The 17369-nt window shown below is 47.4% G+C and overlaps 1 protein-coding gene across 1 annotated transcript in view; it reads left to right on the top strand.

Annotated features, from left to right (window-relative positions):
• St6galnac5 (ST6 N-acetylgalactosaminide alpha-2,6-sialyltransferase 5) overlaps positions 1 to 17369 on the top strand; it is a 165164-nt gene that overhangs the window by 119387 nt on the left and 28408 nt on the right. The window contains exon 3 of the mRNA XM_034499385.2: positions 15683 to 16092. Within this exon, the coding sequence (XP_034355276.1) occupies positions 15683 to 16092 (410 nt within the window). The remainder of the gene's footprint in view (positions 1 to 15682; positions 16093 to 17369) is intronic.

The raw sequence follows: 17369 nt of genomic DNA, 5'->3' as shown, positions 1-17369 counted from the left end.
GGCTGGGAAGGTGGTGGTGACAGAAGTGTTAGAGAAGGAAGGTCAGTGACACAGAGGCAGAGCCAGTGCCACAGTGACTGCCTATGCACAGGATGCCCACGGCTTCATTCACAGTTCTAGAAGATAATTAACCTCAGAAGATACTTGGTCTGTCCCCAGATCCCTTGCAGCAATGGTAAGTGTTGTGGATTGAATGTGTCGTGTTCCCTGTTTTTGACTGTGGGGCTCATGACCCTTGTCAGAGGGCATATACCTGGGAACAGGGCAGGAGGTTCCGGTAACATTAGCTTTGTCCAGATGCTGGAAGCCTGGGCTCAATATGGGTGGATGGCAATACATAGAGTATATATTGTGTGCCAGGCACTGCACCAAGCTCTGTGAATAAGATAATGTCTCCAAAGATGGGTGGAGAGGAAGGGAGGGAGGGAGGGAGGGAGAGAGAGAGAGAGAGAGAGAGAGAGAGAGAGAGAGAGAGAGAGAGAATAGAACATAAAGTAGGTGTGGTGCCACGTGCCTGTAGTCCTAAAACTTTGGAAATGGAGGCAGAAAGATTAGAAGTTCAACTTCATTTTAACCACACAATGAGTTATAAGCTAGTTCTGGGATATGGGAGATCTTCCCTCAAAATAATTTTAAAATAAATAAATAATACCTCGAATTGTCTAGCGCCCATCACGAGGTGCTGGCGGATAAGCAGACTCTAGAGCAGCCGTTCCTCACGTTGTGGTGATCCCCAACCATAAAATTATTGCCATTGCTATGTCACAACGGTAATTTTGCTACAGCTATGAATCATGACGTAAATATCCAATGTGCAGGATATCTGAGAGGAGACCACTGCGAAAGTGTCAATCAACCCACAGAGGGGTCGGGACCCACAGATTGAGAACCCTGCTCTAGAGTCAAGTTCAGCTAACTCAGGGAGTGGTGGCAGGAGCGGGTGGAAAGGAGCTGGGTAAGAGTTGCACTGGGCTGGCGTTGGAGGAGACCAAACACTGATAGTCAGGCTGAGGTAGAAAGGGGAGGCAAAGAGGAGTAGAGCATGGGCAACCCCTGAGCTATGGTGGGGGCAGCTAGCTGGGCTTGGGGCCTCCCCTGTGGGGAGAGAAGAAAGGCTGATCTAGGGAGGCTGGAGGTAGGCTCAGCTTGCAGAGACCTGTTGGTGAGAGTCTCTATGTCATCCAAAAAGGAAAGTCCAGAAGAATGGACCAGCGGATACAGGGCTGGGAGATGGACACTGTTTTAGTCATGATAGTGTCTTCTCCGGCTGGAAGAGACGGCTCAGTCAGTAAAGTGCTTGCCACACCAGGGTGGGAACCAGACCTTGATCCCCAGAACCTAAGTAATAAAAGCCAGCCATGGTGACTCCCATTGTGATCCCAGCACTGGGAATGAAAGGATGGGTGGGTCCCTGGCTGGCCAGGCTGGCCTACTCAGTGGGTTTCAGGCCACTGAGTGGTAGAGGGAGAAAGGGGGAGAAAGGAAAGAAAGGAGGAGAGGAGAAAGAAAGGGAGAGGGGGATGGGGAAAAGGCGAGGAGGAAGGGGAGAGGGGAGAAGAGAGGAGAGGTGAGGATGTGGAAGGGGTGAGAGGAGGTGAGAAGACGGTAAGGGGAGGGGGAAGGGAGGAAGGACAGAGAAGAGGGAAAAGGAGAAGAAGGAAGAAGAGGAGAAGAAGAAAGAGAAAGGGAGAAGAGGTGAAGGGAAGAGGGGTAGAGGGGAGGAAGGGAAGGAAAAAGGGAGAAAGCATTTGAGGAGTGGTTCCAGAGGTTATCCCCTGGCCTCCACATGCATGTGTATACACGAGCTCATATGTGTACACGAGCTTGCTGACTGAACATCCATGAGGATGTGAGGGTGCACACACACACATAAGAATAATGTCTTCCTGTGTCTGCTGAAACAACGACCTGTCCATCCAGCCCTCCTGAGCCTTAGTTTTGAAATAAATGTCACAACAGCCCTGAGTGCAATTGAAAGTGAGCTAGGCCAGCCCAATGGGAACGGTGGCTGGCAGGCTCTGTATTTAACAGTGCCCTGCCCTGCACCTCCCGAACGGCCAGCTCCGAAGGAGACACAGACCTTGAAGCTTCAAGTTACTTAACCCCTGTGCGGTTTGCTTCTGAAACCTCGGCGTGTCCAGGAAAAGGGCCCACCTCGCTCTGCTGGACCTGGCCACAGTGACTCTCTAAGTCCCTCGCCTTTGACATCCCCCAGTCTAGGGATTCATAGTTTCACAAGTAGATGTAAAAATGATCAAAGCCTTTTCAAAGTACCAGGATGTTTGAAGGGTCTTAGCATTGTCTGGTTAGAATTTAAGCAGGATCAAAAAAAATGAAAAAATTAAAAAAAAAAAAACTTACAGTTCTCTGAACAATGAAGAATAGGAAGATGAAACCTACCTTCTGCCACCTCAGAAATTCATATGCTCATTCATTCAGCCGACATCTATTGGCCCTGTTCTGGGATTTAACCACTTTGTGAAACAGCATGGACATGAAGATAAAAACCAAAAAAAAGTCACCATGCCTCCCAAGGAGGAGGTAGCATGTGAGTGCCTGCAACTGGGGAAGCAATGGTGGTAGAGGGAAGTGGAGGAGGCAGGAGGAGAATGCAGAATTCACCCTGAACCACACGTCCTCCACCATTGGACAGGTCCATCCTCCACCATTGGACAGGTAAGAGAACTAAGAAATGGGAGCGTTAAAGAATCCTCTCAGGCTCCAAAGCTGGTGGATCACTGGATGTTAACCCAAGAAATCTTTAGAACCCAAAGCTCAGCTGGGCAAGTGGCCTTGGCACAGGGGCTGAAGTGGTACGAAGGTAGAGGACATGCCAGACCTAGCAAGCCAGGCAGTGTGCTCTGAATGGAGGCTGGCCTCAGACAGAAGGAAGGACAGGAACTGTCTGTCAGGGACTGTGAAGGGAAGCAAGGCAAGCATGACCCGGTGCGGGGAGTTAAGGGTTACTGAAGTAGATCACTATGAAGCAATCGGTGAAGGACGCCTTTCAGAAATGCAGACTGCATCTCTTAGTGGGGGTGGGGGAGTTCTAGATCACCAAGTTTGAGAGCTGTGGCCAGAAGCATCCTTCAGAAAAGAAAAGAGGACCTGTCCTCCAGCCTCGGGCTACAGTAAGTATCAACAGGTCAGGTTTCCTATCTCCTTGTATAAAATGACACTTAACTACAAGCTGTCCCAAACAGATTGCCCAGAAGATACAATAATAGATCAAGACAAGTTCTTGGTCACAGTCAAAGAGAAGTGAGACTTCTTAATCAGCTGTTGAGGTGGTGACCTAGGGGCTTGGCCTTCATGGCTCAGCCTAAAGACACACTCACTGAAGACGTGTGAGGCCACACAGCTACGCCCATGTGACAGTTGATGGAAGGAAGCACAAGGTTGGGGGAAGTTCACCTCACTATCCTACCTGAGTGAGGACCGTAAAGTTCATATTCCCTCAGCAATAACTTGTCAGTCTAGCACCTCATTCCAGTGTATGTCTGGGAAATGGACTGATAGCAAAGGAAGCTTGAAACACCATGAGCAGGATCCTCTCAGCTCCAAACCTTGCTTGTCTAGATTATTTTTGAAGGTTCCAGACTGACTTTGTACCTTCCTAAGGGAACAAAGTTTGACCACAGCCTTTGATAACTGGATGACAGCTGCTCATGTCATCTGTTGAGATGCTGGGTGTTATGTCCACCGTGGCTTTCAGTGGTGGGAGCCATTTCCACTGCACGCCTCCCACCTTCTAGACTGTTCTGCTGAGGTTCTTCGTTCCTGATCTCTCTGCTGTGCCAGCATCCTAGGGAAGAAGCAGGCTCTCGGATGTAACCTACCCTTCAACTGTGCACACTCATGGAGAACAAAGGAAAACCATCTATCGCTTACCAAGAAAATAAGAGAAAAGAGGTCAATAAATTATTTCAAGTATTTCCTGAACATCTGCCAAGCACCAAAATGAGAAATTCCTGTCATTTATCGTGTAAGGACCATGAAGAAAATTAGCAGGACTCCATCAGCTACTTTCTGGTCACTGGCAGAAACACCTAAGAAGAAGGCTCTACCAGGGCTCAGAGTTTTGGAGGGCTGGATTCAGAGCTTGCTGGCTACGTGTGCTTGGGCATAACATCCTAGCAACAGGAGACAAGGGCAGAGGACACTCTTCATGGCAGGCAGAGATCAGAACAAGGAGAAAAGCCAAACCTCAGCCAGCCTTCTCTTTCCCTTTTGATGTCCTATGAGGGCCTCAGTCATGGGAAGATGTCACTCAGGGGACATAGTCAGGGGACACTCAGGCTGTCAGGGGATGGTGCTACTCAGGACACCTGTCAGGGGATGGTGCCACTCAGATTCAGTGTGAATCTTCCCCATTCAGTTAAACTCTCTGAAAACATCCTCACAGACACCCAGACAGTGTGCTTCACTGATCTTGTGGAGGCTTTGTAATGCAGTCAGGCTAACACTGAAGATCCACACCTGGCTCGGCACATACAAGTCAGCTGGATGTTGACTCAGAGGTCAACAGTCTCCTACTTTTGGTGACTCGTTTCGTGTGCAATGGAGGGTACAATACATAAAATCAGAAACTCAAAACAGGGCAAATTAGAAACATGAAAACGACAAGCACCACCATGAGACACCTCCCCTCACCGCTCAGAAAGACTGTCATCAACCAGAGAGCAGGACACACTGTCAGGGATACAGAGAAGTCCTATGCATTGCACTGGGAGTGGAAAATGTGCAGCTGATTGGGAAAGCCGGCTGGCAATCTCTAAGATATAAACAAGATTATCATATGAGCCAGAAATGTCATTCCTAGGTTCCCCAGGAGACACAAAGATATAAGTTCACATAAAGGCTTGTGTTTATTTATAACACTGTTCATAATAAACAAGAGATAAAACACAAATGTACGTACACACACACACACACACACACTAGTGAAGAGATATACAAGTCAACTCTAGAGTGTGTGGCCACAGTTGATGATTCCATTTACAATAAAAAGCAAAAGAACGGAGATCTGGGTGGAAATAAAATGTCACCTGGCAGTCAAAGGGGGTGGGCGGGGACTGGACAGGGCCTATAAAGGGGCCTGGAGTTTCTTTTTAGAATGATAGAAATATTCTAAAATTAAATCATGGTGATGTCCACCTAACTTGAGTTTAAAATCAGTGAATTTGTCACCAGGCATTGTACTGCACATATATTTTAAGAGGTAGGGGCAAAATCAGAAGTTCAATGTCATTTTTGGTTACATAGTGAATTTGAGGCCAGCCTGGGCTACAAGAGACTCAGTATCAAAAACTGTAATAAAATAAAAATGGGTGAATTTTATGGCATACAAATTATATCTTAATAAGCCTGGATGTTAAAAGCTCATTAAAATGCAATTAAATTAAAAGGAAATTATGGGCTTTCCCAGGCCTCCCCTTGAAGTTAATTCAGTGCTAGTTATGGTTATGAAACATACACAAAACTCCAATATTGTACTCTAGAAAATAAAATCGACTTCCCAGAGTCTGGAAGTCTCTGGACCTGGCTATCTGCTGAATGGTGATACTGAACACAAGTTTACCCATGTGCAATTCTTTGTGCGATGCCCCATGTAAGTGCTTCACACGCCTTCCTAATGCTCAATTATTTGTTCAAACACACTTGTTGAACAACCCCTGTGCTGGACATCTTTTGTGGCACTATAGAAACTATACAAATAAGATAGTGTCTCTCCTTTTACATCCCAGAATATAAGAAAGACAACAACATGTAGGCACCAAAAAAAAAAAAAGCCCATAATTAGGATTTTTTTAGGGTGACACATGAGTTTATAAAAATCAAACAAAGCCTGGGTCGTGGGAGAGAGTACCACGAGATGTGGAAGGTTGCTGGTAAGATGGGAAACTGGTTTTCTTGGCATGTGAAGTTACCTGTGAGGGGCATGAAAGAGTGTTGCACAGAGAGGGGACAGCCAGCATTATTCACATCAGATGCAATGGGGAGACGGTGGTGTAATGGCTGTACAGGAGTATGCTGAAGGGAGGCCGAAGGGCAAGCCGCAGATGGTGGAGCTAGGGCACAGAGCTTGAAGGGAGTCTGGGGTTTTATTCGCTCAACTGGAAGCCACTGAAAGGCACAGCAGATGCATGACAGAACGTGACTTGCATATTGAGGATGACTGGGAATTCCTACAAGACATGGACACAGGTGAAGAGGTGACTGAGAGATGTCAGCGCAGAGCTGAATTATTGTCGCTGAGGTGAGATGTCAGTCACTTAGACGGAGGCAGGAGGATGAGACCTACAGGGATGAGATGTAGAAGACAGAGCCAATAAAAGTACGTGAACCATGAGGCTAGAGGACAAGCCCCAGGAATAAGCCTGGGACTGGGGGGAGGGGCGGCGGGGAGGGGTGAGTTGTTGCAGGCAAATCCCTCTGTGGATCGAAATGGCAGGCTTCCCGTTTGAGAGCAAATTCCCCACGTTCATGATATAGATGAAAAAATGGACCTTGAAAAAGCTAAGCCATTTACTCCATGTATTCATCTGAAAAGTACAAGAAGCAGGTTTGAGGCCAACAGCAACAACAACAGCAAAATGTTGTTAGACTTGGTTCAGTATCAAAGGCCATGCCTTCTCCAACAAGGCAACACCTAGAGTGACACACCTACTCCAGCAAGGCCACGCCTACTCCAACAAGATCACACCCACAGTGAACACCCACTCCAACAAGGCCACGCCTACTCCAACAAGATCACCCACAGTGAACACCCACTCCAACAAGGCCATGCCTACTCCAACAAGACAACACCTAGAGTGCTACACCTACTCCAACAGGGCCACGCCTACTCCAACAAGGCCACTCCCATATAACAAGGCCACGCCCACTCCAGCCTTGTGCCTTAGAGCTTGGCTATCCTCATCCAGGCAAGGGGTGGAAAAACAATATAGGTAGCACTATGTGGAGAGAGACCTTGAATGGAGAGACTGCTGGTGCTGTGGACCCTGAGGCCGGTGAGAAGGCCTGTCACTGAGCTGCAGGAAAAGCAGCTTCTTGGGAGAGTAACATTTTCCTGGCAACTCACATTAAATAATCAGTGTGGCTCTCACCAACGTGCCTGAACTGAGACTGACAGCTAATAACAGCCTGGTAATTACAGGAAAACATCAGATTGCAAGGCCAGAGTGTCTTGAAACACCTAAAGCCATTTAATATATCTGTTTGCTCCAGACCAACGGGCTGCCCCCACAGGGCAAGGCCAGTGTCATTACTGAGCTAATGGGCCTCACGTTCTGAGGTACCTTTCCCCCTGCCAAATAAATCAGAGTTTTAAGAAGTGAAGCCATGGTGTTGCCAGCTACAAATGTGTACAAGGACATCACCAGGCATTTTAGGTGTCAGCTTTAATTTGACTTGGCTTGCTCTGTTCTCTTAAGAAAGGCTCAGGAGGCATCAGCTGGGTCACAGAGAGAATTCTGTCTGCTCTTGCTCTTCCGGCTATGACAAAAAATCAGACCTTGATTTCTTAGCTTGCTTTCTCAAATAAAAATGCTCCTGTCACCACAATGTGAAGGGGTTAGCCATGATAGAAATTATGTTTCCCTATCCCGTGTGCATGTGTGTGCATGTGCTTGTATGTGTGTGCATGTGTGTGTGCCCGTGTGTGCATATGTGTGTGCACATGTGTGTGTGTGTGTGTGTGTGTATATTTTGTGGGGTGTTTTACAGAGGAATGTGATAGAATGATTAATTCACACATTATAAAATCATCTTGAGCCCCATTGAAGGGTGCACATGCTGTCCTGGGTTCTAGAATGGTGGAAAATGCCTGAAAGTACATAAGAAACAGCAAAAGTAAATTTAGAGTTCCATGTGTGTACACACTCATGTGCCTGTAAACAGGCTGCCACCCACCTACCTCCCACAGCTCCCAAGCAGCTTGCTGACCCTTGTGTGTGGCTGGGAGGAGTGGTCTGCAGTGCCAGGCCTCTGAGGAACCCTCTGGGAACACCTCACGACTCCTTATGTGCTTTCAACTTTTTTCCGGGCATTTTCTACATCAAACCAGCTCTAATGACCTTGGCATGAAGCTCTTACTGGGGATGAATGACTGGCTTAATGGTCCTTCCTGTGTCCTGGGACAGTTTCCAGCCAGCCATTCCTTTCAGGCAGCATCCTGTGCTCTCCACTGTCTTCTCTGTGAAGACGGGTGTCTTCTGGCAGTCCCCTTCCTGCTGTGCATCAGAACCAAGACACTTCCTGGCAAGGTCACCTGGGTACCTTCTGCCCTTGGGTTCCCATAGAGTACAGGATCAGGAAGCTGGGAATCGTGCCTTTAGCCATCACTCCCCCTAGGGTCTCAGACCACTGTGCAGACAAGGATAACTTCTTACTTTTGACTCTACACCCCAAGTGATGACATCACTGGCATGTGCTACCATGCCAAGCTCTTTGTGGTATCGGGGTTCATCCAGGACCTTGGACTAGGCAATCACTTAACTATCTGAGTTACATCCCCAGACCAATTAAATCCTTTTAAAGTCAGGACACAGGAGACTGTCAAGATTGACATGACCCAATATGGGTGGCTATATTTTCCAACAACCTACACAACTGCTGAGAAAATAAGACTCTACAGGGAGAGGGAGAGGGAGAGAGGGAGGGAGAAAGAGGGAGGGAGGGAGGGAGGGAGAGAGAGAGAGAGAGAGAGAGAGAGAGAGAGAGAGGAGAGAGAGACTGAGAGGCCAAATACTATGCAGAAGAAAGAAGAAGAGAGGCAAGCTGTCTTCCTAGGTAAAATCTCCCCCTGGAGCTTCTCACTCTGCCTTCTCCCTCTCCTGCCCTTTGTCTCAAAGGCAGAACCCAGAGTCAATGCTCCCATGCTATGCTTAGCCATCTGCCCCCCTCCTCAATCCTATCACTCAAGGGAAGAGCACACAGACAGCGCAGCAGAAACCAACTTACCCCCTGTGAATGCTCCCCCCAGATCATTAAGACTCTGGAATTTTAATGGTGCCAAGATGTGAAAGAACACAGCTCCCTGGGAGGACTGCGGTACCCCCTAAGAAACTGGGTCTCACAATTTGCGTGATTCTTCATCATTCTGCTTGTGTGGTGCCGTTAGTCCTGCTGAATGCAGGAACCAGACTTCATTTCCTCTTTGGAAGGGGTCCCGCCTTCTTTACACCCTCTTCTCAGATGCTAGAAGTGTAATGTCATATGTAGAAGAGCAGAGTGGTCTTACTGGTAGCCCTTAGCAACAGGCAGAATTTGGACTTCAATCTTCTTGTACCGCATAGCATGTGAACACAGCTTTAAGAGTGGGTGCTAGTCCCAGGGGAGAGCTGAGAGAACAGACCTGGGATGGTGGGCAGGGAAGAGGACTGATGGCTCTCTTGGGCTTAGATTGACTCCTGGTGGGTTCTGACTACATCTGGTCATCTCAAAAAATATGTGTAGCACAGCTAGAGACCTTCTCCTTCCCCGAAAAGATCTTCTTCTACAGGGAAAGATAAGAAAACGGAGGAGGTCCTTGGAGTGTCCCTGGGGTGGGGGTGGGGAAGTGTTTCACTGTCAGCCAGCCTCAACTGTGAGAAGTCACCAGGACAATTACAGGGGAAATGAGCTGCTGGCATCCCTCTTCAGAGTCCCCAGTCATGGTGAGCATAGTGACTGAAAATTGAAAACCAGCCTGGAAATATCAGCTTGCATGGCCTGAGGTCCATGTCCACTGAAGTAAACTTATTACATAGCCTGATGAAGTACCAGGTGTGGGCTACCTCCCAACAAGTTGTTGTCAGGGAGATTCTTGAAGCCCCTGAAGCCATGTGAACAAGTAACACTGAGATTGGTTGCCCACTAGAACTAGATAGTAAGACCCTATTACTGGAGACACCACATGGTTTCACCACAGAATATTTTAAAAATATCAGTCTGGAACTGGGCTGGAAACATCCCCTTTGCTGGCTAGCCCTCTTAATGCCAGCAAGTACAGGCTGCCAGAGAGTGTCCTCATCCATGGTCTTCCTTAGCTCTAGGCCCCACTGTTACATTAGTGATCATCCAGACAGGCTGCACCATTGGTGTGACAGTGGTAAGACTGTTACAGGGAGAACCAACCACTTTCTGGTCGGATTTGGGGCCCACATCATAGAGGCAGAGGAAGGGGAGGATCAGGAGTGCTGGGGGTCACTGTCCACCACCCGTGATGAGGCTGTTGCACCCCTGAGCTAACAGAAGCTCTGACAAGATGAAAAGTCAATACACAGTCACTGAGGGGGGAGACTCTCCCAAGGCCCCTGATCTCTCAAGGATCTATAGGTCATTAGTTATTGATAGGGAAAGAAAAGACATTTTTCTCAGTGGTGTAGTTTACATGGTAAAGTGCCCAGGTCCTGTAAGCCACCCTAAAGAAGCTCATTGTTCTCTCTTCTTCTTCCTCCTCCTCCTCCTCTTCCTTCTCTCCCCACTCCTCCTCTTCCTCCTCTCCCCCTACACACATGCAAGTAGAAAGAACATGTATTAGGAAGAATCAGAGGAAAGGGGACAAAAGAGGCTCATTTGGGTTATGATTAAAAATACATGTGTGAAAATTTCATAGTGAAACCCACTATTACATGATTAATACATACTAATAAAAACACAAAAAGTAAAACAAAAAAACAATAAAGTAAGCTAATGAAAGAACTGTTCTGAGTTCTGTGGTACCTCAGGGTATATTAAGTGTTCATTAAAGGTCTTCAAATGAACGTCAGGATGGATGGATGGGTGAGGGAATCTGCAGCATTGGGCTACAAGTTATCTGGTTGGTCCCTTGTGTTTTTAAAAAGGAAGAAGGTTAGGAACTTGTTTGAGATCAGCTGTAGACTTGATCTCCTGACCCTCCCGTGTCTGACCAGCCCAATACTTGCAGAAGCTCCCCATTGTCACAGGATGCTTTAGTGGGCTTCCCATGACAAATAATACTCGTTCTCCCAGGACTGAAGGGTTCCCAGGATACAGAACATTCACCTCTAACACACAGACAACCCAAGGCACTGGGCCAGTCACTGGAGAAACGTAGAGCAGGCTCTCAGTTAGAGCGGGCTCTAACTCCATTCCCCACTGACAACCCTCTATCAGTCCTTAGGCGTTGTTTCAAGTTCTGTAGCCTTATTATTCCAGGATAGACTGAAGACCTGCAGTAGTGTGAGTCTCATAAAGGTTTGCATTAGTGGGGATTACATGGAAAACCTTTCTAAGGATTTGTGTCAATCTGATAACTGGCAAATTTTTATGTTCGAAATATTCTTAGAAAAAGAGTTCCATTTACGAATGTTCACTTATAGAGCTAAACTATAAATTAAAACTTTCAAAAAATGGAGTTTGCGAAGAGGAGGAGGTGGCAGTGGCAGTGGTAACGTTTCTTGAGCTCTGCTTCCCCACGCCTGCTCTTTCGTCCTTTGTTCAATGGTGCTAGTCATGAAAGACAAAGGACACTTTCTTCATCTGGTCCTGTTATGATGTCTTCCTCCTAAAATCCCTTCTTCTGTTGGTTTCCACAGCACAATCCCTTGCTGATTGTACCTCTGCCCTTCTGGGGCCGCAGTCCCCTACCTTGGGTTCCAGAAGGCCTTGTGCCAGGTTAGTTCAGCACTTACTGCACATCCTCACATTATTCTGAGAGCTTCCGCTCCCTGGACTGTATGCTCCCCGAGAGGGAATCTCGTGTTTTATCTACGCACCAAGTTCAGTGTCTGATACATAAAATGACTCTGTTACAGGTTATCTGTAGAGCTCTCCCACCCCAAGACTCCTGTTTGAACACTTAGTCTCTCACTGCTGGTGTTTTTTTTTTTTTTTTTGTTTTTGTTTTTTTTTTTTTTTTTGGTGTGGTACTGGTAGGGCAAGTCTGTGGAAGCCTTGAGAGGCAGGTCTCGCTGGAGGGGTGGGGACTCTTGAGTTTATAGCCACGCCCCGTGTGTGTCCTGTTCCCTCTGCTTCTCAGTTTGCCCAGATGAGAAGATGCCACCTCGCTCTACTGTCACATTTAGTGGCAAATAGAGTAATATCATTGAATCAACCATATCGAGCTCTGCGTAATTCACATACAGAACGAGATAGTGAAACAAGGAACCTTTACCCAGAAGTCTTCGCAGCATAGCAGTCGGCAGCCTCCTTCCCCTAGACCCCGGGAGCTGGGTGAGGCGAACAGAAGTGTGGCTCTTCCTCAAGAAGTTCAGGGTCTTGACCACATTACCCACGTAATGGATACGGACTCAGGATCCGACACAGTTCTACTCTAAATGATCCTCACAGGAACTGGGATACTAGCTGCCAATGTATTGCCAAATCAAAACCCTAAGAGTTGGAACGCACGACTAAGGGATAGCTTACCCGGTTTGGGGGAGAGAGGACAAGAGGGACCCAGTGAGTGAAGCTAATATCCCCCAACATTCTAGTTACTCTAGTGCACTGGCACTGAAATAGCCTAAGGGATAATCCCTTTGGCTCTAAAGCCAGATATCCGACTTTCTGATCCCAGTTATCACTTTCTTAAGTGTATGATCATGAGCAAACTTATTTTATTTTTTAATCTTTCAAACTTCTGATTTGTAAAGTAGCAGCAAGAACAGCTCACAGGATTATTTGAAAGATAAATATGACTGCATAATAAGCCCAGACACATTCCCAACACATGCAGACAACTCAATAAATTGCTACTTGACCACTCTTTTAAAAAATATCCCCAGCCTTGCAGTGGCCTAATTAATCGTCATCAGTCAGATTCCAGCTCAGACCTCCTCCATAAACCCTGTCACACCTTGATGTATTCCTTCACCCATGGTCCCTCGCCAACGTGAAAGCTTTGGAGAGCTGCTTCTCTCTTGTTTTGCATCTGGCTGCATAAATCCATGCACTCTTTGCTTTCTTTTGCTATGTTAAAACACACAGAGAGAAGTTAGGGGAAGGACTGGAGGAGCTGAAGGGGCTGCCCTTGGTCCTGTGAAGGCTCGATGCCCCAGTGTAGGGAAATGCTATGGCAGTGAGGCTGGAGTGGGTAGATGGGTGGGGAGCACCCTCATAGAAGCAGGGTAAGGGGGGATGGGATAGGGGGTTTGCAGAGGGGAAACGGGAAAGGGGATAACGTTTGAAACATAAATAAATAAAATATCCAATTTAAAAACACACACACAGAGAAAGAGACATATACACAAGTAACATTATGGACTAAGCTGTATCTGCTTAGGAACACACACACACACATACCACACACACACATACCACACACACACACCACACACACACAACACACACACACAACACACACACACAACACACACACACACACACACATTCTTTAACAACAATTAATGGAAAAAGAGGCCATAAATGTTAAAGACAGCAAGAAGGCATACATGGGAGGATTTGGGTGCAGGGAAGAAAAGGGGAAAATAATGTATTATAATTTCAAAAGGTAACAACTTAAAGCCAACTCGGAGGGGTTTACTTGACTCATAAGTGATGTTCCATCACTGAGGAAAGCCAGGGCAGGAGCTCAAGACAGAAACACAGAGCAGGAATTGAAGCAGAGACCAGGGAAGGACAAGGACTACTGACTCCTGCTCAGCCAGCTTCTGTAGACAACCCAGGACCACTGACAAGGAGTAACTCCACCCACAATTGGGGTGGATACCCCCATTAATATGTAATCAAGAAAATGTCCCACAGATTCGTCCTAGAGTGAATTAATGGGGGACTTTCCTCTTCTCATATGTGTCGACTTGACAAGGACAGCCACCACACCCAGTCGCCTAAGCACAGCCAAGCATTGCATTCCTGCTGATAACTTAGAGTGGCCGAGGCTCTGGTTTCTCAAGTCCGCATGTCCATCTTTAGCTCAAAGGTCTCAGCCCTGGTTTGCTGAGTATTGGCCGCACGCTCCATATTAAATGGTGATTGCTTTTGAAACAGGTTCGCTGTGTAGCCCAGCTGAGCTGGAACTGGCTATGTAGGCCTGCTAGCCTCAAAGTCAGGGGTACTACACCTGCCTCTCCCTCCAAAGTGCTGAGGTTTCAGGTGTGCACACCACTTAACCGATAGACTTGAGAGCACCTGACATTTACTGACTAATTCTTGTGACAAGTCCCATGCTTCAGCTGGGCTCTGCTACATGCAACGACCACTTTCACAGGTCAGATAGTACTGATCTTAAAAAACAAAACTGCCCATATCTCAGGGGTTTGGCCTCTCCTACCAAGGTAGAAAGGGTGGTTTTCCTCTGCTAGAGTTGAAGAAACCAACGCTCGTGGAGGTCAGTGACTTAGCAGGTTTCTGTAGCTAAACATATATTTCAAGCAAAGCTGGACCCACCTTGCCATGACAGAAGCATTCTGTCAGGCTATGACATCACATCTTGACCCGTGGTTCAAGAAACTCTCACAGTAAATACAAAACTGACTATTTCAGTGCTTAGGTGGATTTCCTGAGACCACCGAGCCAGGTGTCCAGTCCACAGTGAACCAAAAAGGGCAAAGCTCTGGGGGAGATCGGAGGGACAACCTCCCTTCAGAATGTTTTGTTTGGCAGCTCGAAAGCATGCAGCCCTAAGTCCTGGCTCCAGCCTGCATCAACAGTGTGGTGAAGTGCACCCTGTCACCCCAGGGCTTGGGAGGTGGAGGCAGGAGGATCAGGAGTTCAGAGTCACTCTTGGCTACACTGTGATATTCATATTGTCATTTTCTTTTGAACTTCCTGACCTTGGGCTCAGGTTCTAATTTCATTATCTTAGAACAAGGAAGAGATATTTCCACTAAACATGAACAGGGGGTGTTTAAGTTGTTAGTTCTTAGGTGTTCGGAAAGGAAGTCATTGGTTCAAGGTGCTCAACTGGGCATTGTCAGCAGCCTTGTCCCCGTTGGCTTTCCAGGCAGGGCATCATGGGGGTGTGTTTTCAGAAAGGAACCTGAGCCCTCCAGTTCCAGAATCTGAGGCTGTGAGCTTGAGACCTTATTTACATAAATGAAAACAGATGCTGTGGTTTCTGTCCTACCCTATGCCTTTAGATGAGAAAAACAGTCTTAATTCTTTATTTCAAAGTTACAGCATTGAATCTGCACATCATTGCTCACGTGATTCATGAATGACGTTTTTTATTGAGGGTCAACATAGCTTGCCAGCATCCAAAGGCCTTGACAATGCTTGGCTTTCGAATAAGATGAATAAGAGTTGCAAATGCTGAGTCACACAATTTGCAGAAGAGACTTTGCCTTGCCTCTGGGCCAGCTTTGGATTTGGAAAGACCTTGCTTTGAAAGTATGCCTTCATGAAAGTATGCCTTCTAAGTTAACTAAGCATACAACAGTCTTCACCTTGCTGGCTTCACATGGCCACACTGGTATCTAAGTGTAGCCAGTGACAAACAGATCAACACCAGCCCTTTCTCCCTAGACTAACAGACTCTACCTGCAGATTTAAAGAAAGCAAGGGTCCGTGTAGTTGCAACGGACCAGATATAATTTGGTGCAAGTCGGGGGGAGGGGAGATGTAAAAAGAGGGAGAAGGCATCCTTATCTAAAGACAGGGATGTAACCTGGTGATGCCAGGGGCTGGGGTGGGTGTTAAAAGGAGGGATGAACCTGATGATGCCAAGAAAGGTAAATCCTGTGGCTGACACCATCTTTCTTCCCCTCCTGCCTTTCAGCCCTTGAAAATGCATTGCAAGGATTGCGCCCTGGTGACCAGCTCGGGGCATCTGCTGCGGAGTCAACAGGGCCCCCACATCGACCAGACAGAGTGTGTTATCCGCATGAATGATGCCCCCACCCGAGGCTATGGGCTTGACGTGGGCAACCGCACGAGCCTGCGGGTCATCGCACATTCCAGCATCCAGAGGATCCTCCGAAACCGCCATGACCTGCTCAACGTGAGCCAGGGCACTGTGTTCATCTTCTGGGGCCCCAGCAGCTACATGCGTCGGGATGGCAAGGGCCAGGTGTACAACAACCTACAGCTCCTCAGCCAAGTGCTGCCTCGGCTGAAGGCCTTCATGATCACACGCCACAAGATGCTTCAGTTTGACGAACTCTTCAAGCAGGAGACTGGCAAAGACAGGTACCAGGCACAGGAGGGAAGCAGGGGTCAGTGAGGATGTGTGCTGGGGACAGACTCACTGAAAGCCAAACCAAAGCTGAAGGTCTGTGCTGTGAACCCCTGGCTCATGTCAGCAACATCAACGGGGCTCACAGGTTGGGTGGCCTTGGTAACAGACTGCTCAAGTTGAGTGTATCAGGCAAAGTGGCCTGAAGCACAGTGACCTTTACTGAGTGATTCATGGCCAAGTCCTTATTTAAAAAAAAAAAGGCTAAATGGAGACTGGCTTACATTAAGAAAAGTGGGACACAGTAACTTCACTTATCGAAGAGAGGGTATGGGGATGAGGCTCAGTTTACTAAGTGCTTGCTGCCCTGGCATGGGACCCCAGTTTTATCCTTAGTTCCATAGGGAAAAACAGACATAGTGGTACATGCTTAGAATCTCAGTGCTACGGAAACTGAAACAAGCAAGTCTGCAACCCTACCCTAGTCTACTTGATGAATTCCAAGCCAGGGAGAGGTGCTGTCTCAAAAGACAAAGTGGACAGCACCCGAAGAATGATAGGTTGACCTCTGCCATCTACACATATTCACAAACATGCACATGCACCCACATTCACACATATGCCTAGAGAGAGAGAGAGAGAGAGGCAGACAGACAGACAGACAGACAGACACAGAGACATAGAGACAGACACACACACAGAGGGAAGGAGGGAGGGAAGGAGGGAGGGAGGGAGTGAGGGACGGACGGACGGATGGATGGACGGAGGGAGGGCTCATCACTGGAAACCTACTCCTAGCTCAGCACTGTGCCTTGCCTCTGGGAACAGTCAGAAGCAAGATGCCACCCTCCAAACATAAAGCCGTAGACATTCGCCAAGTAGTGATAGGAAGAAAATGGAGCTGTAACTTGTATGGCAGGAGACAAAGCATGGTCTAGGGCAATGTTTTCCAAAGTGTTCATTACAACTAGATAATGGTGTGGAGAGTCTGGCAGTGGTTAAGAGCACTGGCTGCTCTTGCAGAAGACCTGGGTTCAGTTTACACATGCACACAGTAGCTTATAACTGTTTATAACTCTAGTCCAAGGGGATCTAACACTCTCTTCTGGCTCTTTGGGCACCAGGCATGCACATGGTACATGCACATACATGTAAGCAAAACACACATGCACATAAAGTAAACATATTTAAAGATTTGATAACAGTGCATGATGTCAGTGTATTCAGGAAGATTCTTCAGTAATGGCACCTGTCTGAGAATAAGGTGACATAGCAACTCAGAACCTCTCAG

Source organism: Arvicanthis niloticus, chromosome 4, assembly GCF_011762505.2.
Source record: "Arvicanthis niloticus isolate mArvNil1 chromosome 4, mArvNil1.pat.X, whole genome shotgun sequence".
NCBI classification, from domain to species: domain Eukaryota; kingdom Metazoa; phylum Chordata; class Mammalia; order Rodentia; family Muridae; genus Arvicanthis; species Arvicanthis niloticus.
Note: the sequence above shows the minus strand (reverse complement) of the source record. Positions and strands in the feature narration are given on the sequence as shown.